Source organism: Schistocerca gregaria, chromosome 2 (assembly GCF_023897955.1).
Source record: "Schistocerca gregaria isolate iqSchGreg1 chromosome 2, iqSchGreg1.2, whole genome shotgun sequence".
Taxonomy (NCBI): Eukaryota; Metazoa; Arthropoda; class Insecta; order Orthoptera; family Acrididae; genus Schistocerca; species Schistocerca gregaria.
Genome location: NC_064921.1, coordinates 350,689,464 through 350,712,261, shown reverse-complemented (window position 1 = coordinate 350,712,261; position 22,798 = coordinate 350,689,464). Strand labels below are relative to the sequence as shown.

Here is a 22,798-nt window from a genome sequence, read left to right as displayed (position 1 = left end):
CCCCCCCCCCCCCCTGTCAATCACAAAGTAATTTTAATTGAAGTACATCACATGTCGTTATCCTGTCCTTTCATTCAGAAAGTACTGTACCTTTGTTACATAACAAAAAAAAAAAAGCCAAACTCATTAAAATTATTAAAGGAATCAAAATGTAATAACCAGACTTATATTATACTTCAATGGTGGTGTAACAGAACACATTAAAGAAAAAAAGATGGAAAGTAAATTGAAAAATCATTATTTTGTAATTCTATTTGTGGCTTCCAAACACATGTGGTGTTCTAATCTAACATCCCATCTCTGTAACTGATTTCACGAACTCATCCTTGTACAGTGGTGGCATTTAACTTACAAGGAACGGCTTGAGAGTGAGCCCGCAAGTTCAATCTTTAGTAAGGCTCATTTAAAAAATTTGTGTTAACAATTATGACAAGAAAATTATTAGCTGCTAATGACTTATCATGCGCATCAGGAGCGTGACAGAAAATGAGTGTTCCGAAAGTGCAGAGATCAAGCTTCTATGAGATGTGTGTATTATACTTCACAAAATGGACATTGTCAACATTCAAGAAATGTCCAAAACAACCGTTAAGTTGCACAGGACCACAAAATGAAAAATGGCACACCACAGTGATCACAAATGTTTGCACCATCAAGACTGAAGATTAACTCCTTGGGAATTACAAACCATTGAGCACATTCAGCTAGGTATCCACTCTTAAAGAATGCATATAGAACCATATTGGTGTAATTGGGTGATGAGAACTGATGAAATGTAGTAATGGAATGCAACAGAATGCAAAACAGTCTGTTACGGAGATTATCATGAAACTGGCTATCCTTTAAGACATAGCTGCAGATAGTGTGATAATATGTTTTATATGCCTGGAGAAAACATACAGAGGCTGAATTTGTCCAGTGTTTCCAGGTGGTATAACTGCAACATCACACACTTTTCAGAGGGGATAGTTTCCTCTAAAGGAGTATGATTTTTATACACAGCAATCAAGCAAATTAAAGTCATTTTGACCAGTTATTGGGGAAAAGCAGTGTTCATACTTAGTTCTATTTCTCTTATGCCCATTTACCCACTCTTGCTAGGTGTAAAGTAAATATTTCCCACTGCCCTTGCACAATCGTGAGCATGAGAAAGAATCGTAGCGGGTGGAACACTTCCAACTTCTCACAGCACAATAAATAACTTTCTAGTCAATTTACCATCCAGATTTACAAATGCATTAAGGCACTGATGTTGACTGACTTTCATACAACTCTTGGTACCTATGATTTACAGGGTTCCATTGATACATATTTCCTCTTCAAATCCCAATTGGTCCGAGTTAAAAACAAATTCCTTTACCTCATTTAGAAATTTTCAGACCAGTTCCACAGTTTGCTGTGCACCATCAAGTTGACACTTTGTTTCTTCCAATTCTGTACCACTGTTTGAAGTTATGCAACTATCCACTGCTTCCCTTGAAATCTCTGTAATCAATGCTGCACTCAATTTGATGTGGAAAATGTAATTGGTCACTCTCATGAACATCCTGTAAATTGTATCAAGCAGCCTTGAAATGACCAAACACCAGTTTTTGTAACAAGTGTGCCTTGTCCTCCTTTGAATATCTGTAGTTTTTCTCATGCACTACATGATTATATTGCTGCAGACTTATTCAAAATCTGTTCATAACTTTTTTTTTTTTTTTTTTTTTTTTTTTTTTTTTTTTTTTTTTTTTTTACTATGCTGTGGATGATCTTCCACGTACATAATTATGTTTAGCACCCACTCCTTGGACAATGATTGGCCTTTACAACCTTTCACTGGAGATGGGATTTGTGGCTCCCGTCCAGTAAGGATGATTAACTACATGGCCTGACACCTGCTTCTGTATCCTTTAACTTTTTAAACAGGTGTTGTCATCACTGTACTCCTCATGTACATTATTCCCATAGTCAGGCGCACACGAGACCACACACTCCACTGACTTATTCTGTAGAAATGCTAATATTTCATCTGGCACTTCTTTCTCACTCTGCGACAATTCTTGGGTTCCTTTCTGACGAAATGTCAACTTTGGCAAGTGTTGTAGATACAATGCAATATTTACTATGTTTATTGTTGAAATTGGACTGCTTTGTACTGACACCACTAGCATTGTAGAGAGTTACTCATCAACTAAGCAAGTTCAACTATGCTCCACAGCCTCATGCTCTGCTTACCACTGGATGCCTCCAGTCCCACCCCCTGTTGCTATTAGCAGCAACTACTGTGGTTGCACGGTAGACAATATGTGGGGTGTTGAATACTGTAAGCATCATTGAACTTTTTTGACATAGCAATCCAGGGTTTCCTCGTTAGGGTCTGATGATTCAAATCCTGATGGTACAAAACTTAAATTTCCATTAGATGGTCAGCAAGGGGGTAAGAGGTAAATTCCTGACTATCAGACTTTATGCCAATCCAATACCTGGGTTAAATTCCAAACCTCTTGAAGTGCCTCATGGAGAGAATGTATGTCACAGTATTGAGAATCTGTCCATCAGATGGGCATATTAAAATTAGTGGAATCCTTGGTGTCATTCTAAATAAATAAGCTACGAGCCACCTCTGGGCTGTATACTCTCCCTTTTCTTATCATAATCATTGTCAACAATAACACAAACATGACACAACACAATATATGAGCACTAATCACAGTCAACAACACATGAAGCAGTTACAATTAAAAGACATTTAAAGTGTCCTTACACACTCAGATATTCAGACTTATCTAGGCCTATACAGAGTTTCCATAGACAAATCGTAATGTGTGACTGAACTGTCAACTGAAAAACTTATCTGCATGACTGTCTGTGTTTGGCCTGACAGTGCTTGAATTGGTGCCGAGCAGATATGCAGACCAGGTAAAGTGCTCTAGTACTTCATATACGGCGTTATGTGTTTCCAGAATGATGTAGCTCAATAATAAAGGTGACATCACAGCAGAAAATTTCAGATGAGCATAGCTTCTGACAGTTACCAAATAACTAAGTTTTAAGATTCTGGTAATTGCCAAGTATCTCAATGTTACCAGAAGCTCAAATGGCTCTGAGCGCTATGGGACTTAACTGCTGTGGTCATCAGTCCCCTAGAACTTAGAACTACTTAAACCTAACTAACCTAAGGACATCACACACATCCATGCCCGAGGCAGGATTTGAACCTGGGACCGTAGCAACAGCGCGGTTACCAGAAGTCTTTCATAAGCATTTATTGATTTTCTCATTAGTGTCATGTTTCCTTATATATGGTTTAACATACTGTAACAACACAAATAATGTTCCTTTGTCCTAGGTAGTTAAACCAGTCCTCTTTTTCAATATTTAGCTTCTTTAAAAGATTAATATGTGACAGTGTGAAATGTTTTAGAACAACTCTTGCTCATTTTCTACATACTGGTATACTTATTTTCATAACTTCTGAAGTAAAAGCACTACACACAATAATTGCCGTATAAGAAAATTTACTTAATTTCACCAGGGCCAGAAAATAATCCGTACTTTTGAAATACTAATCAGGACTGTGCGAAGTTGTATTGTGTGGATGGAAGGAGTAAATGTGAATTGAATACTGCAGACTAGATGTGCAGACATGATGCAATCATGGTCTGCTCAGACAAGCCTGAGTGTGTACATGGCCCTTAAGATACAAAGCTACCCAGGTGATTTGGAATATAAACACTTCACACAAGTGGATAAATTAATGTCTTTTCTCAAAACATTTGCATTTCACCTGAAACAACAAAAGAAAATAGGTTTTGAAACAAAACTGGGTTCAACGGAGACGTCTGATCCCACCCATCAGCTTTGACCCTTGACATAAGAGTGTTGTATGACATCATGACGTGAGGAGTTTAGTTCATGAGCGTGTTGTGTTTGTACATGTCGTCTTGTTGTCGGTGGTGTCCTCTGGAGGTGTACTGGGTTCATTTGGGGGTCTGTGTTTGAAGTGTGCATTTATCGGTCGTGAATGTTATAGAAGAACGGAAATTAGTTTCAGTGAGTTAAGAATTAAGTTTCCGTTGTATTTATGTTATTGTGGTGTCATTTGATGTAATCGGTTTGCTGATTGTCGTGCAGTAAGTCGTTTTATTCAATTTGTGGCTTCTTTTGTTAGGTATGGATATGACCTCTATGTTTAATAGTGCACATCTGCGGGCTGAAATGGGGGATGACATGTTGTCCGTCATTAAGTTTCTGCAACTTTTTGGGCTTGTGAGGAAGATAGTGAAATGCGGCGTATGCAAGCTGAAAATACGCGAGTGGGGGGTTAGTGTGCAATGCCAGAACTTTTTTATGGCAAGTACTCGATTTTTTTGGTATATTGTTCGCATATTATGATGTTCAGTGGGGTTTTTATGTGTTGTTGGGTCGGTGTTATTTACTGCATGTGTTGGTGATTGATGTTTTACTATAGACACTTGTGGTTGATTTATGTATCTTAGAAGGAAGTATTCGATTTCAATTTTTTTAGTATTGCCAGTTGTATTTAAGCTGCATAGGTGATGGGAAGTGACTGATTGCAATTTGTCATTGTAGCTGTGTGTGTGTGTTTTGGTATCGTGAGTTGCTGTTGACCTATTTAGGTCAAGGGAAGTGACCGATTCCAATTTTGGTTGTTTTAGGTGTTGGTTTTGTGGTATTGACAATTGCGGTGTGATTATAATTTTTGGAGTAGTTGCTTTTTATTTTGTGGTATTGACAATTGTGTTGAGCTATGTAGGTGAAGGGAAGTGGTGATTCCAGTCGATATTGTTAAGTGTAGCGGAATTTTGCGGTGTTTTTATGTCGTCGTTTTGTGTGATTTGGAATAGTAGTGTGTGTCTGTATGTATTTATATTTAGTTTATCCCCGCCCAAAAACACCCAATTTCCTGCGTTGGTCCCGTTAGTTTGATTACATTTTTGGAGACGGATGTGTGTGTCGGTTTTATATGTATTTTGGCGTTTGTTGTCGTTTATATAATAATGTCATAGGCTTCATATTGGTGATGTCATGGGTCAAAGCAGACGGGTGGAATTGGATGCTTCCGTTGATTCAACAGTTCATATGGGCAGGCTTGCAACCAGGCTAGAAACAGTGAAACAGATACTTATAACCAATTTATTTATTACATGGCCTCACTCAGGCTTACATAGTTTTCAAAAAATTTGATGCTCAGAAGAAAACCTTGCTCAAGGCTTCAAGTGTATTTTTTGTTACAAAAATATAGCAAGACAATGTAAAATTAAAAGAATTTTAGAAGTTGGATTTTATTTATCTGTACAACTTTTAACTAAACTCTTAAATGAGTGTTGATCTGAGAAATGGGTCCTTTTTATCTGGCCTGACACGATACTGGGGTCCTAAGAAATGAATTACTTTGTGAAACGATGTAATCTTCTTATGAAGTTTCGAACTCATAAATATCACACTCGTAGGGCATAAATGGTTCGATTAAAATGTCCCTGTATGATTTATACAGGTATTCTGTATCCCACTCTGTTGCAATTGCAAACATTTCTGTGCTGGCAACGACTTCAACTCAAATCACTGACTCATTATAACTCACAATTTACTCAGAACATTCCAACCTCATGGAGCATAGTTGTTAGGCAACATTATAGCATCTACTGCAATAAAAATGTTATTAAGAATATTACACAATAATCATTTGGGGGAAATAGATAAAAAGTGTGAAAATGATTAGGCCTACTTACAAATTTTTACCACAAATTTAAAAAAATTATACGTTTCAAATACAAAGTTTATTTAATACTAAACTGTGAGTGACGTTATAAAATTCTTGTGCTTCAACTTACTCATACTGATCCATGTTGTGACCAGGCAGTCAATAATGTTGTTCTCAAAACCGGAGCCTCTCGTTTATGTGGAATGAGGAGACAGATATCCATAGTGCTCATAGTGGTATTTCTTCACAGCACAGAACTGAGAGTTGAAACCGAGAAATCTTACTTCCACAGTGTAGCACATACTCATGCAGACTACCTGCCAAACACTATGTAAAATAATCTAACACCAGATCAAAGCTTTTTTAAAGCTTTGTCTTATTATCATATGATAACCTACACCCCATACTACCAGTATATTTCATTTTCCGTAATCACTCTTTAAACATTCACGTTTACCACTCAGACTCAACAGTCAACACAAACAAATACAACAACATACTTCCCGCGGTGTTTGGAATACGTTACCAAACACCTACAACGCACAGATGTACACAGCACTCTCAGCGATTAGTGCTTAACAATAATCTCACTGGCGCTAGCACACAAGCCTTCAAATTCACGTAACACTTATTACTAATCCTTGTATTGTCTTAAAATAGTAACTGAGCAAAATACACTGCTGTCATGAACTTCTCCGATATAAATATGTAGTATTACGAACAACAATCGAGATATTAAGTCTACAAAAACAATATACCCATAAATAAAATCGACAACTCTTTTCTCAGGAAGATTCTTCGAATGTGCACATTGCATATGGAATTATATTTTACTTGCAGCTCTGTGACAAATTCAGAAAGACCTGTAATTATGGAAATTCGTAGAAAGAAACACTTGGCCAGTGGGTGATATGTTGAGGCATGAACACTGATAAGTTCTGAAAAGAAGCAACTTATAATCCTGAAACCAGTGGCTTAAAAGTTTAATTCAGTTCTTCGTCGAGTGAACGGTTTCGGCAAACAGTTCACCGTCATGTGTCATAGAGAAATATTTATCGCAGTAGCTTTCATCATAGCCTTCGAGGTAGCCTTGTAATAGATGCCCAGGTGATCTCGAACTGTCGCAGAAGGTAGGAAAAAAGAAAGGTGGAAGGAAGTTACACGAAGAACATCTGACAGCAATCTATGTATTTATTTTCTCCATTTTGAAGAACGCTGTTACCCCAGATAAGTTTTAAATTAATGAAAAGTCTCTTCAGTTGCTGAAATATACTTTTTCCAGTCAACGACCAGTTTCGACCTCCCCATCCAGGCCATTTTCGACTGACATTGCTTCATAATAGCAGATCTTGAGAGCCACTGGAAAATGGCCTGGATGTGATGGCCGAAACAGGTTGTGAACTTAAAATGCATTTCAGCAAATGGAACAGTTTTTTATTAATCAGTACATGTTCTTGCAGAAATTAAAGTTTGTTAGGGACATGGTCAATAAAGATCCCTCTTATAATAAACTACTGCTCCCTTTGAATTTTTTACCAAGAACTGCTGACGATGCTAGGCTATTGTATGAAGAGAAGAGTTTTAAAAATATCAAACGGCCACAGGTGCTAGTTTAACAGTGGCATTGCATTAATGTTGGTAATAAATACAATAAAAGTCACAATAAATATGCAAAGAGTGGCATTATTATAGAATAAATTAGTTAAACCGTTAATAGTATGAGATTTAATAATTGTGAATGAACATGGACTAAGAGCAACTGGTGCTGCTGTGGACTTAGCTGTTAGGAGAAGAACATATTATCGGCTGAAAAGTCTAACAATAACTAGATGAATAAGTATTTCTGGAAGATGAAAGAGAAAAGAAACACCACCTATCTGAGAATAGTGGGTAGTACAATATAAACGAAAAACATATTTTACAGTTTCATTATATCATGTAATAATCAATAAAAAAAGCCTCCAGTGAAATTGTGTGTCAAATCAGATGATTAGCTTCACTTGGATATCTATGGCCATCAGTATCTGAAAAGTCTTGTAAGGCACAGAAAAAATGATGTAAAATAAATCCAAAAATTTCCTGCTCATTGAAAGGATTTAGTATGATCATATTGATAACGGGTTTTAAATTACAAGTTTCAGGATTTTTTTTTAAATCTCATCAAGGACATTTCAGTTCCATGTATTTCATGCGATGTAATCTTTTAACAGAAGGGGGCACTGCTAGGCTCATTACTGTTACTTTCTACATAAATTACACAGCTCTGTCAATAGAAGCAAGACAATTAAGTTGGCTAATGGTTTCGTAGTAAGTAGGAGAACTGTGGAACAAATGTAAACAAAATGTCACACAATACAGATATCGTAATTAAAATATTTCACTGTGAGTAGCATGTTTGTAACTGATAGTAAGATAATCCATATTTAGTTGCATACCAATGCAACTAACAAAATTAATCTCAGGCTACATGATTCATTTCTAAAGGAAATAAATGGTTACAAATTGTTTAGCGTCATTCAACACCAGTATATGGAAAGATAGCTTTACAGAAAAATATCTGTCAATCAAAAGTAAGCACTAACACATTTCTTACAACGAAAATACCCACAACAGTAAATGAAGATACATATCGTAAATGTACTGTGGTATGACCTTCTCACACTTGTGCTGTTTTCTGATATGAGGGTGTACTGCAAATGTCATATACATAAAATCTTAATTCTATGCAATAAAATAAAATAAAAATTAGATGTATTGTCAGTACTGTGAAGCAGTTTTGTATAGCAGCTTCAACTGCAAAGCATTTTTAAATGGTTATACATATGATTGTAGCACAAGGGAAAAGAATGGACACCACAGTGCATCAGTAAAGAGCAATGATTATAATATTCAGAAAAGAAATGAATAAAACATTGAAAGTAAACAGATACAACTAAGAGATAAAGATCACATAAATGCTAGTACAATTCTGTTCAACGAGCTGCCTAATTTACTGAACAGCAAAAAGCAGGGGTATGACATCTATAATAAATTGAAATACTTTTTAATTTTTGAATGTCTCTATACGTTAGGTGATACTGAGAAGTTCAGTTTGATGACTACATGTTGCCATATAGCAATCTGTGATATAAATACATAAAGACCCATGAAGAATTTCCTGTAAGGATGTTACTAGTGTGGGGGTACTAGTATTACATAGCATGTTAAAGACTCTTCCTATTATGGTATGTAATGAACAAAAATCAAGGGCTGTATATAATTTGTGAGCTATGTATGCTGTAGTGCAATGAAGGCGTTGGAGAGCGTTATATCTGTATTTCAGATACATTGTCAATTCTGCATATTTCTACTCCATAATGTTTAAATATTATACCAGTAAAATGGCTTTGTATATTGTAGAAATATAAAATTTGTACATACAGCCCATCACACTCATACAATGCAAATATTCTACAAGTCAATAAATAAAATGAAAGTTGTATGTGTGCCCTTCATGATGACAAAAGTTCAATAGAAGCCAGAGAGAAATGTTTCATTTATCAGATAAGTATGTACACACACACACACACACACACACACACACACACACACACACACACACACACATGTACTGAAGACATTGGTTTTAGAAGTAAGTACAGAGATAAAATGATAAATGTATACATCGATTTGACTGACGCAACAATTTGCTGTGGAACTTAATTTGAAAACTAGCCCAGAAGCTTGTCGACCCAGACATCTGCCACCAGTTTCACAAACTGTGTCAGTTACCTTGGGTGTGGAAACATCATACTTGCTCTATTTATATGTGGCTAGGATGGATGTCAAAAGGTTAAAAACCATTAACACTACTGGCATATTATTTCCCTACAATTGCCAAATGTTTTCCATTGTTAGTAAAGGTGCTATCAGGTGGATAGTTATTATTTCTTCTTTTATTCAAATAGTTTCAAGATTCTCAGTTAGTTAGTGCATTCCCTGAAACATTTGGCGCTATTGCAATGAAGTCGACTTTCCCATTCAGTCATACAGCTTGTGAGAGGGAAGGCCATGTCTTTCAAATAAGACGAATAAGTTTTATAATGTTCAAAATAAAATAAACACCATTCCAAAAACTTGTGGATCCCATGCAAAAAAATGTTTCATAGATTGGTAGCCATAGTGCAGTCTTCTAAGATTGTTACCACTGCCTTCTCTCTCGTTTGCACACATGAAATATAACTAAATACTTTTTAAAACCTCAAAATATGAATAAGATTTAAAAGCAATGTAAAACACATTTATACTTCAGCTACTCCCTCTATCATTGATTAGTGTTATAGTGATGTTGTTTGCAGCAACTGAAATTATTTCAAAAGCTCTGTAAGGGCGTATATGATATTAATTATTATAGAACTATTAAAAATTTTAAGTTAGTATGATTCCAGAAAACAATTACAAATGTTTCCTCTCATGATTTGATCTAAACATCAGAATGAAGTTACTACATAATATATATTTGTGCCATAAATGTGCCTTTATTCGAAAATTTTTAATTACTCTTGACCTAAATGTGATTTTTCATACATACATAACGCATTTAGAATTAATGTTCTTCATTCCAAAATTATATTCAAATAATATTTTCTCATTGTATCCAATTATCTTCTTATCGTTGCTCCTGTATGACATTAGAACTGTATCATTACCCTTGCCGACTGCCAGGATTATGGTTTCCTTGTCCTCTAGCAGATTTGTCAATGCTACTCTTTCTTCCTCAAAATGTTGGATCTTAGCCTTGGCTTGCTGGTAAGGTCTCTACAGGTTTCATGATGAGCCTCTTCTGCTACTTCTGATGGAGGCAAAACCCCAGCATGTTCCACGGAGATGACGTAGTCTGCTGTCACTGATGTAGGTGTGTAAATTAGTACTTAAGAAAGGAATTTTCACTGTACCCTTGTCCAGATGTTTGTCAGTGAGATTAATTACTACCCAGCTCACTGTATCTTGTCTTGGCTTTTTGTGGAAGTAATCAAAGTTTGCTTTATAATGTGAAAGACGATCTAGGGCTCTGAAAGCTGTATGTGCATGGCATTCTACTCAAATATGGCATGTCTTACATTGGGCAAACTATTAGAACAGTGGAGTAGAGATGCGAGGAACACATAAATCTTTCTGTTATGTTATTATGATGATCATTCCTCCCTATTTAGCTGTCACCAAGCACTGCCTCGAATGTAATCATGAAAAGAAACATCGCAAGGCCAGTATCATGGTGCAAATGCCACGTTTTCTGGAGCAGGATAATTAAAGGGTCTGGCGAAATAAAGATGTTCGAAAGCCTAATAAGCAGGAATGGAAGTTTCAATTTAGACAAGACTTCGGGTCTGACAGTCAGTTTATTAAGATCTCATTGGCCTCAAAAATTTATGGCTTTTGGGAAACGCTGGGAGAATGTGTATTTCATGGAATGTCAATGTGAGTTCTTGAAAACAAAACAGCATCAAAGAGATGTAAGAAGTCGAACTTAGCTATAAATGGCACATGAAATCAAGAGCAGATCATACAATATAGTTGTCCAGAGACCTGTCAGTGCCACTATTTTTTCCGAGTGTTTCTGAGCTGCTGGTAGCTTTGCAGCTAGGCAGACGCGCATATACGTAGCTCTCGCTAAGTTCAGTGATTAATGTTGAAATAAGAGCTAATTTCGTTAATATTACATTTTAGACTAGTGTATTTACTTCTTCTCTAGGCTCTCTACTGAAGGTTTTGCTCAATACCACCTACAATGTATTGTAGGTTGTCTTGTTTTGCTTTCCTGACCGTATTTAGATCGAAAAGGAAGTATTTCGTAATGGCCGGTAGTCGCTAGTTTTGTTTACGTATTTTGGCGTAAATTTCGCGCGAGTGTAGAGTTTCGTATTTGATGAGAGTTATCGCTTCAAAGTCAAATTAATTCGTGCTCGTCATACAGAGTTTAGGTAGTTAAAACTTTCGGAAAAAAGTTTAAAAGTTTGTTTAAATTAGTATTTATTTACAGATTAGTACAGCTTAAGAAACTACTGTGGTCTTGTGCCGACTTATTCTCTGCTTTTGTGTAAAGTTTGCCTAGCAAAACCATGTGTGACAAATGTGTTGGTTGCTGTAGAAATTTGAAAGAGGGAGTATTCTGTGTAGACCTTAGGTTATGGTTCGATTTCGGTGAATGTAGCGTCGAAGAAACTAGGGTAGTAAATTAGGCTCTTCTATGGCAGTGTAGGTTATGTAGAAAGGACAGAAAAATCACTAAACAGGAGGCAAAAAATTCTCCCTTTAAGGCTGAATTAGATAACGCGAACTTGGAATTATGTGGGTTAAGGGAGGAAAAAGATACTGGGAGCTGGGAAAAGGTAGCAAGCAAAGGGAGTAAAAGGGAATCACATGAAAAAACTCCAGAAATTCAAATAATAGATCAATTTGGTTGCTATCTGAAGTGGAGGAAGGGCCTCATCCAGATGTAGTTGAAAGTGGGTTGAAGCAGAATATTAGCTTAAAGAAAAAAGACAGGTCAGGATCAAACCAGAACAGGGTAAGAAGAATTCTGCTCATAGGCAGCAGTCATGGCAGCGGTATGGGCCAGCAGCTTCAGGAGAAATTAGGTGCAGGGTACCAGGTAACAAGTCTTGTGAAATCAAGTGCTAAAATTACAGTTGGAGGAGCAGAAAAACAGCCTGGCTATGAATCCAAGATACAGTATTAGGCGTGACTTGGATAAAAAGGAGCAGAAACTGGGCACAGAAATTATGGGTTTGTGGAGGTCTTTCAGAGCCATGATCATCCTTGGGGAAACACTGCATTAAGGCATGTTAACACTGAGCTGAACAGGATGCTCCAGACACCAGAAAAATCTCACATAAGTGTTGTTCCAGTTAATGCTATTTGTAGGTGGGGATACACTACACTACACATGGCCTGCACCTGAGTAGGAAGGGGAAAAATAAGTTAGCTTCTCTATTGGCAGAAACAGAAAGGGGGGGGGGCATAGTCACACATGGGGTGATCCCTATGGTTAATGGGTCCAGGCAGATAGTTTTGTTAGATTAAAGCCAAAGTCCACATGGACAACAATCAAGATAAATAGAATAAAAGAAACTTCATGTACAGTAAAGAGGGGCAAAGCTAAGGGCAGTATCAACTTACTTCATCAAAATATCTGGGGAATAAAAAATAGAGTATATGAGCTATTAATGTGTTTAGATGATCTCAAAAATAACAATTAGATTGAGATACTCTGTCTGAACACCATGTAACTGTGGGGACGGATAGTGTCAGTATAAATGGGTATCGTCATTTTTAACTGTTTTCCGTCTTATCCTTTAGTTGCTTTAAATTCGTGGAGGTATGTGCCGTCTATGCAACTAAATGAAGGCAGTTTGTTTTTTGGCAACAAACAAACTGCCTTCATTTAGTTGCATAGACGGCACATACCTCCACGAATAAATGGGTATAATTTAGCATCATACACTTGTAGATCTAGGATGGATAAAGGAGGAATTCCCATTTTCATAAAACATGGGTATAAATACAAAACTGTAGAAGTAAGTAAATTTTGTGTTGATCAGCACTTTGAGGTTTGTTGATGTGAACTTAGGATAGATAATGTAGTACTGAAATTAGCAAGAGTGTACAGGTCCCCATTAGGAGACTGGGAACTATTTATAAAAAAGTTTGACTCCCTATTATGCTGACTGTCAGACAAAAAGAAGAAGTTATTAATCTGTGGAGATTTCAATGTAAACTTTCTAAGCAATTCTGCTAGGAAAAGCGAACTAGAAGTTCTTAGAACTTAGAATCAGTGGTCAGTTTCTGTACACGCATACCTCAAGACAGTAGCACTCTAATAGATAATGTATTTGTACAGAAGGAGGATGTAAAACAAACACATGCTTTCTCTGTGGTAAATGTATTGTCAGACCATGATGCACAACTGATTAACTTATAAAACCTAACAGGGTGTACAGCTCAGAAACCGTTAAGTAAAAGTGTGAGGTTTCTCAACACGGTATCTATAGAGCACTTCAGAAAAAGTTTAAGAAATGTTAATTGGGGAGATGTATATAATGAGCCAAATACTAATGAAAAATGCAACATATTTCTTGCTAAATTTATATCCCTTTTTGAGCATTGTTTCTCAAAGAAAATTACTAAATGTAACACCACAATTTTTTCTAAGAAACTTCGAATTACTACAGTTATTAAAGTGTCTTCAGAAAGAAAAAGAAAACTCTCTGAGACACCAAGAACTAATAAGGATCCAGAAGTAGTTTTACACTATAAGAGTTAATACACTGAGAAAAGTTATAAGGAAATCAAGAAATATGCATGTTAGAGAAGAAATTAACAACCCAGGCAATAAAATCAAATCAATATAGAATGTTGTTAGAAGGGAGACAGGGACAGTAACCACTGGGCTAGGTAGTATTACTATTAAAGAAAATGAGACTTTCATAACCAATAATACACAAGAAGCTAATATATTTAACAACTATTTCTTAAGTGTAGGATAAGCAATTGGTGACAATAGTTCTAAAGAAAAAGCCAGAGCCACTTTTGAAAAACTTTAGTCAGATTAAGTTTCACCTAAGAACCTGTCCGCCCCAATAGCTGAGTGGTCAGCATTACGATTGACGTCGTATGGGACCAGTTCGATTCCCTGTGATTCTCTGCTCAGGGACTGGGTGTTTTGTTGTCTTCATCATCATTTCATCCCCATCTGGTGCGCAGGTCGCCCATTGTAGCGCCCAATGTAATAAGACCTGCACCAAGGTGACCAGACCTGCCCCATAAGGGGCCTCCTGGCCAATGACACCAAACGCTTATTTCCATGTAGCTAACAACCTCTTGTGAAATAAGTAAAATTATGAATCTTTGAAAAGTAAATATTCTGTTTGAGTAGATGACATCTCTAATTAGAAATTAAAACAATGTGGAGCAAGTAAAGCTCATGTTCTGAGTCACATATGTAATGCATCACTAACTCAAGGTATTTTCCCAGACAGGTTAAAATATGCCATTGTCAGGCCTCTCTACAAAAAGGGGGACCCACAGATGTCAATAATTATCGGCCAGTATCCTTACTTACAGCATTTTCAAAAATCTTCAAGAAAAAATGTACACAAGAGTGGTTAGCCATCTCAACAGTAATGGGATACTTAGTAAATCATAGTTCGGATTTCAAAAATGCTGTTCCACTGAGACAGCAATATACAATTTCACTGTCCACATAATAGAGTCTTTAAATAGTAAAACGTCCCCAATAGGAATTTTCTGTGAATGTCCAAAGCATCTGATTCTGTGAACCATGACATTATGTTACAGAAATTACAATTCTACGGTATAAATGGAATAGCATATGAGTGATTTAAGTCATACCTACAGAACAGGAAACAAAAATTTTCTTTATATGGGTCAAGTGATTTAAATAAGTTTGCCACTTCATCTAACTGAGGTGAAATTACATTAGGTGTTCCACAGGGTTCAATCATGGATCCCCTTCTGTTCACGATATACACTCCTGGAAATGGAAAAAAGAACACATTGACACCGGTGTGTCAGACCCACCATACTTGCTCCGGACACTGTGAGAGGGCTGTACAAGCAATGATCATACGCACGGCACAGCGTACACACCAGGAACCGCGGTGTTGGCTGTCAAATGGCGCTAGCTGTGCAGCATTTGTGCACCGCCGCCGTCAGTGTCTGCCAGTTTGCCGTGGCATACGGAGCTCCATCGCAGTCTTTAACACTGGTAGCATGCCGCGACAGCGTGGACGTGAACCGTATGTGCAGTTGACGGACTTTGAGCGAGGGCGTATAGTGGGCATGCGGGAGGCCGGGTGGACGTACCGCCGAATTGCTCAACACGTGGGGCGTGAGGTCTCCACAGTACATCGATGTTGTCGCCAGTGGTCGGCGGAAGGTGAACGTGCCCGTCGACCTGAGACCGGACCGCAGCGACGCACGGATGCACGCCAAGACCGTAGGATCCTACGCAGTGCCGTAGGGGACCGCACCGCCACTTCCCAGCAAATCAGGGACACTGTTGCTCCTAGGGTATCGGCGAGGACCATTCGCAACCGTCTCCATGAAGCTGGGCTACGGTCCCGCACACCGTTAGGCCGTCTTCCACTCACGCCCCAACATCGTGCAGCCCGCCTCCAGTGGTGTCGCGACAGGCGTGAATGGAGGGACGAATGGAGACGTGTCGTCTTCAGCGATGAGAGTCGCTTCTGCCTTGGTGCCAATGATGGTCGTATGCGTGTTTGGCGCCGTGCAGGTGAGCGCCACAATCAGGACTGCATACGACCGAGGCACACAGGGCCAACACCCGGCATCATGGTGTGGGGAGCGATCTCCTACACTGGCCGTACACCTCTGGTGATCGTCTAGGGGACACTGAATAGTGCACGGTACATCCAAACCGTCATCGAACCCATCGTTCTACCATTCCTAGACCGGCAAGGGAACTTGCTGTTCCAACAGGACAATGCACGTCCGCATGTATCCCGTGCCACCCAACGTGCTCTAGAAGGTGTAAGTCAACTACCCTGGCCAGCAAGATCTCTGGATCTGTCCCCCATTGAGCATGTTTGGGACTGGATGAAGCGTCGTCTCACGCGGTCTGCACGTCCAGCACGAACGCTGGTCCAACTGAGGCGCCAGGTGGAAATGGCATGGCAAGCCATTCCACACGACTACATCCAGCATCTCTACGATCGTCTCCATGGGAGAGTAGCAGCCTGCATAGCTGCGAAAGGTGGATATACACTGTACTAGTGCCGACATTGTGCATGCTCTGTTGCCTGTGTCTATGTGCCTGTGGTTCTGTCAGTGTGATCATGTGATGTATCTGACCCCAGGAATGTGTCAATAAAGTTTCCCCTTCCTGGGACAATGAATTCACGGTGTTCTTATTTCAATTTACAGGAGTGTATGTGAACGACCTCCCTTCTTAGCTGAAACAAGAAGCTGAACTGACACTATTTGCTGATGATACAAGCATCACTATTGGCTAGTTTTTCGTGTCACAACCCTTTTAAATGTGAGTAGAACTTTTGTTTCTAGGTACATGACCATTGCACAGTTTTTCACATTTGCTAAAACCTTACTTTCCTGGAATAATTTTTGTAATTTAAGAAAAACCTGTGATGTGCATGATGTGAATGTTGTCATCTTAAACTGGAATAAGAAAGTATATTTAACAGCTATTACAGGGCTGACTAGAGACGAAAGTCTCAAAAGTGCTCCATGCTACAACATTTCTTCCTGCACTATGTTATTTACTGCACGGTGCAAGTTGAAGGCTACAAACTGTGAGCAGAACCAATACACTGCAAACGTTCCCAAAAGTGCATGTCTTTAGAGTTTACAACTGTGAGCACTTCTTCATCTTTGATACCGTGAAACACATCTCTTCTACTAAAAGATCTTGTTTTCCATATTTTGGGACGAGGCAGTATGGGCCAAACATGAAAAGACTGTCTAGTAACCATGGGCTCTAAACAGCACTTGTTCAGTAGAAGAAATATGTTCCATAGGACTGAAGATGGAGAAGCGCTCATAGCTGTTAAGATAAACATTTTAGAGCCTATGTTAAATAGATTGTTTTGCTTCGAATGATCGTTCCTATCACATTCCTCAATATTGACAAAACCTACTGGGACACACTGTACAGTGGTGCTAGAACTTATTCCCACCGCCTCTCTCTTTAAATAAAGAAGTATGATTACAGTACCTCTCATCTGTAGCGCAGCGCTGGTAACCTAACCAGTACTAGTTTAGGATGTTTTTTGGTGTTAAAATAAGAAAGTATGATCGTTGTAAAACATTAATTGTCATGTTCCTAATGAAGTCCAGGCTAATCCCTTTATGACAAAGAATAAACAAAGTGCATAGTTCAGCTATAAAAAATATTAACTTGTAAAATAAAACAATTTTTCCATGCCTTAGGCGATATTCTGAAAATCGTGGAACTGTTGTTTCAACTTATCTAGTAAGTTGATTTATTGGGTGAGGAACACGTAATTTAAAGAAGATGATGTGGGTGAATACACTAGTTCACTAGAACAGAAGTATCACATAAGCATAGAAAAAGGCGAACATTAGCAGAAATTGCAAAAATGTATGCAGATGCTTCATTGAATGTCGAAAATTTGGACGTGTCTGCAGAAATGTGGATGGATGATAACCCTAGTTCAGGGCAAGTTCCAAAACACAATATACGTCAATGTAAGATAAGTGACGAAATCAACACCCAGCAGAGCAATACAAACAGTCATCGACAATGGGGATAACTCGACATCTTATGTGAGCTTAACTCAAACAACATGGAACAGGAGACACAGAGGATCCTCAAGGACACTGGCATCACTGATGCTCTTGGGCAGATCTGATCACTCATCCAAATCATCAGAAAGAGAAATCTATTGCCTATCCAGAGAAAAGGTTGAATTAGGCAAAGGATAGAGTGTCAAAATTAGTACCCTCATAGAAGCATTCATGTCAATAGGTGATTGAAATAAACAGTGGCCCACACGCAATAAAGGATATTATAATGTGCATCTGTAATGAAAATGGGATAATGAATAAAAAAAATGAACTTAAACATTTTATCCTCGAATATAAGGTATGCATACTACTTGTCCCAGAAACTCACCTTAGGGCAACAGAAAAATTATGAGTATTAAATCTGATCAGATATAGAATGCACTGAAGGAAAAGGCGGAAAGGTGGAACATGCCATCTTCCTCCACCAAACTATAACTCACAAATTCGAAAATTTGTCTCTAGTACAACAACTCAAAGACATCGCAATTATGACCCAGACACGTTTGGGTTAAATAACCTTCTTTGCAACATACTTAAGACTGAATGCCAGAATGGAAGATCAGAATTTCTGTCAGACAATTAAACTTCAAGAAAGTTATTATAGATAGAGTCATTAATGTGAAGCACTAATTTTGGAACTCTTTAAGTGTCAATCTGAAATGTGTACGAATGGCTGCACTAGAAAGGCAGCTGGACAACACAATCTTTGTCCTGTAGAACAAACGTGCATCCCATTTGAATGTCCTGAACATCATAATTTTCAAAAATGTAGGATGGAACTCAAAACCTTGAATTGTCTCACTTTAGATCACCATCCATTACTTGGTGAAACACATCAAGACACAACAATTCCATGACATTAGAGAAAGGAAGAAACAAACTAGGGCATTATCTGAATAACTACCCTTGTCTTACGAGGACTGGCAATGTGATGGAGGTGACTGATATGGTAATTGACTACATAACGGGAAACATCAAGAAGACAGACAAGCTGGTGTTGACAATATTGAACCAGGATTCAACCTATCAAGATCTACTATTACCCCTACTTGAACAGCTAAAATTCCTAAAAACTGTCACCATAAATTGTAGTGGGAAACATTAACCCACAGTACCACAGACAAATATATCACATACAACGGGAACTTAGGAACCGTCTCAGGGAAAGAAAAACTGGATGAAGAAAGGACACAATGACAAGTTTCTTGCTACAAACGAAAAACTGGTGGGAAAGCTATAGGCGAGAAGACACCAGAACTCCTTTGTACACTTCAGAATGTCTCCCTGAGAACCATCTGAGCATAGCAGGGACCTTAGCCACAGCCTTTGAGAAAGAAATATCATATATACAAGAACCACTCAATGATGTAGGAAGTGTATATGAACCAAGTACCAACCAAATGGCTGGGCGCATTCATACCAAGACAACACCTTTTCCACCAAGACTCACCACATCATCTGAGCTGAGAAACATTATCAGGAAAATAATTGAAAGAACTGAGTAATACTGCAAGTGTAAGATCAGTGTCCAGTGGGAAACTCAGCCAGGCAAGTACTAAAGATGTTAAAAAAGTTCAAGATACTCACAAAAGTAAAGTGCAAAATAATGTTAGTATATTTCATCAAAATATTGGGGGATTGAAGAATAAAATTGATGAGCTTCTGCTTTGTTTAGAAGATATAGAAACTGAGAAGGTAATAGATGTACTACGCCTGTCTGAGCATCACGTTGTCACTGATATGCAAAAGGTTAGCATCAATGGGTACAAATTAGCTGCACATGTAAGTAGAGATAATATGATGAGAGGAGGAGTTGCCATATATGTCAAAAGCTTCCACAGCGCAAAACATTTAGAAACTAAAAATTTTTGTGTAGAGCAACATATGGAAGCATGTGCCACTGAACTAAAACTAAATGATGGCACTTTCATAATTGTAACAGTGTATAGGTCCCCCTTAGGGAATTTCTAGCTATTTCTAGAAAACTTGAATGCTTTGTTGTGGTATCTGTTAGACAGGGGGAACCAAACTATCATTTGTGGGGATTTCAATGTTAATTCCCTGAAAGAGTGTAATACGAAGAATGACCTTGTAATATTACTCAGTTATTTCAATTTGAGCTCTGTCATTGATTTACCTACTCGGATAACAAATAACAGCAGGACATTGATAGATAACTTTTTTATAGACCAAGATAAGTTTAAGGACATAAATGCTTATCCTGTTGAGAATGGTCTTTCAGATCATGGTGCACAGCTAGTTACAGTACATGACATAGCTCCATGCAGTATATCAAATCAGAATTTCGAAGCAGTGCGTTCAATTAACAATATAAATACTGCAAACTGTAGGGAAAGCCTAAAGCTGCTAGACTGGGATGAAGTGTATATGGAACCCGATGCAAACTTGAAATATAACTTATTTCACGATACATTTTTAAGGGTATTTGAAAATTGTTTTCCCAAGAAAATAGTGAAACATAATTCCAAGAAAACATAAAAAACCTTGGCTAACTAAAGGAATAAGAATATCTTGCAATCGTAAAAGAGAACTGTATCTAACAGCAAGAGGGAGTACTGACGCCAAAATTGTTCAATATTATAAAAACTATTGTGTGGTACTAAGAAAAGTTATTAAAAAGTCCAGAAGCATGTGTATCATGTCTGAGATCAGTAACTCTGATAATAAGATTAAAGCAATTTGGAATATTATTGAAAGGAAAACAGGGCAACCAAGAGCACAGGAAGACTTTAGTGCCATAAAACTGAATGACAAGTGTACTAACAAATAATCTAAAATTGAAAATATTTTCAATAATCATTTTTTAAATGTTGTGGAGAAAATAGGATCTAGATCTTCACTAGAAGAGGCAAGGCTTCTAATAGAAGAGGCCATACCTGTGCAGTTTGAAACAACTGTATTTCCACCAACCTCTCCCTCTGAAATCAGTAAAATAATAACTCACTGAAAAGTAAAAGCTATCACGGAATTGATGGCATTTCCAGCAAGATACTTAAAGCTTGTTCCCCACAGATAAGTAGGATTCTCAGTCACGTATGTAATAGCTCTTTGGAGCAGGGTGTTTTCCCCGATAGACTGAAATATGCCATTGTAAAACTATTGCATAAAAAGGGGGATACGTCAGATGTCAACAACTATCGCCCAATCTCTCTTCTGACAGCTCTATCAAAAATTTTTGAGAAAGTAATGTATTCAAGAGTAACCTCCCAATTTGTAAAAATAAAGTACTAACAAAATGTCAGTTTGGTTTTTGAAGGCTTTTCAACTGAAAATGCTATATACGCTTTCACTGATCAAATATTAAATGCTCTGAATAACTGGACATCACCCATTGGTATTTTTTGTGATCTCTCAAAGGCCTTTGACTGTGTAAATCATGGAATTCTTTTAGATAAGCTACATCATTATGGTTTGAGTGGGGCAGTGCACAAATGGTTTAATTCATACTTAACTGGAAGAATGCAGAAAGTTGAAATAAGTGGTTCATGTAATGTTAATACAACAACTGATTCCTCAAACTGGGGGGGCTATCAAGTACTGGGTCCCACAGGGTTCTGCCTTAGGTCCTTTACTGTTCTTGATATACATTAATGACTTACCATTCCATATTGATGAAGGTGCAAAGTTAGTTCTTTTTGCTGATGATACAAGTATAGTAATAACATCCAAAAACCAAGAACTAAGTGATGTAATTGTAAATGATGTTTTTCACAAAATTATTAAGTGGTTCTCAGCAAAAAGACTCTCTTTAAATTTTGATAAAACACAGTATATACAGTTCTGTACAGTAAATGGCACAACTCCAGTAATAAATATAGATTCTGAACAGAAGTCTGTAGCTAAGGTAGAATTTTCAAAATTTTTAGGTGTGTCCATTGATGAGAGGTTAAACTGGAAACAACACATTGATGGTCTGCTGAAACGTCTGAGTTCAGCTACGTTTGCTATTAGGGTTATTGCAAGTTTTGGTGATAAGGATCTCAGTAAATTAGCTTACTGTGCCTAATTTCATTCACTGCCTTCACATGGTATCATATTCTGGGGTAATTCACCGTTGAGTAGAAAAGTATTCGTTGCTCAAAAACGTGTAATCAGAATAATTGCTGGAGCCCACCCATGGTCATCCTGCAGACATCTATTTAAGGATCTAGGGATCCTCACAGTAACCTCAAAGTATATATATTCACTTATGAAATTTGTTGTGAATAATCCAGCCCAGTTCAAAAGTAATAGCAGTGTGCGTAGCTATAACACCAGGAGAAAGGATGATCTTCACTATGCAGGGTTAAATCTGACTTTGGCACAGAAAGGGGTAAATTATGCTGCCACAAAAGTCTTTGGTCACCTACCAAACAGCATCAAAAGCCTGACAGATAGTCAACCAACATTTAAAAATAAATTAAAAGAATTTCTAGATGACAACTCCTTCTACTCACTGGCTGAATTTTTAGATGTAAATTAAGGGAGGGGAAAAAACTAACTTAAGCATTAGTGTCATAGAATATTTTGTGTAATGTAATATCTTGTACAGACATCTTTCATTAACCTGACACGTTTCACATCATTACGAAGTGTCGTATTCATGATATGTGGAACAAGTATTAATCTAATCTCTAATCTAATCCAAATGGCTGGGCGCATTCATACCAAGACAACACCTTTTCCACCAAGACTCACCACATCATCTGAACTGAGAAACATTGTCAGGAAGATAATACCAAG

At 37.7% G+C, this 22,798-nt stretch overlaps 1 protein-coding gene across 13 annotated transcripts in view; it reads right to left on the bottom strand.

The window, feature by feature from the left end:
• Positions 1-22,798, bottom strand: part of LOC126337032 (serologically defined colon cancer antigen 8 homolog) — a 285,601-nt gene that overhangs the window by 201,077 nt on the left and 61,726 nt on the right. For 6 of the 13 annotated variants that reach the window (XM_050001325.1, XM_050001331.1, XM_050001328.1 and 3 more), the window contains exon 1: positions 5,841-6,248. The exons of 5 other annotated variants lie outside the window; for them this stretch is intronic. In XM_050001325.1, the coding sequence (XP_049857282.1) occupies positions 5,841-5,854 (14 nt within the window). In that variant the 5' untranslated portion in view covers positions 5,855-6,248. Of the gene's footprint in view, positions 1-5,840; positions 6,419-22,798 lie in introns of those variants that run through there. 2 more of the 13 variants (XM_050001322.1, XM_050001329.1) reach the window with 2 other exon arrangements.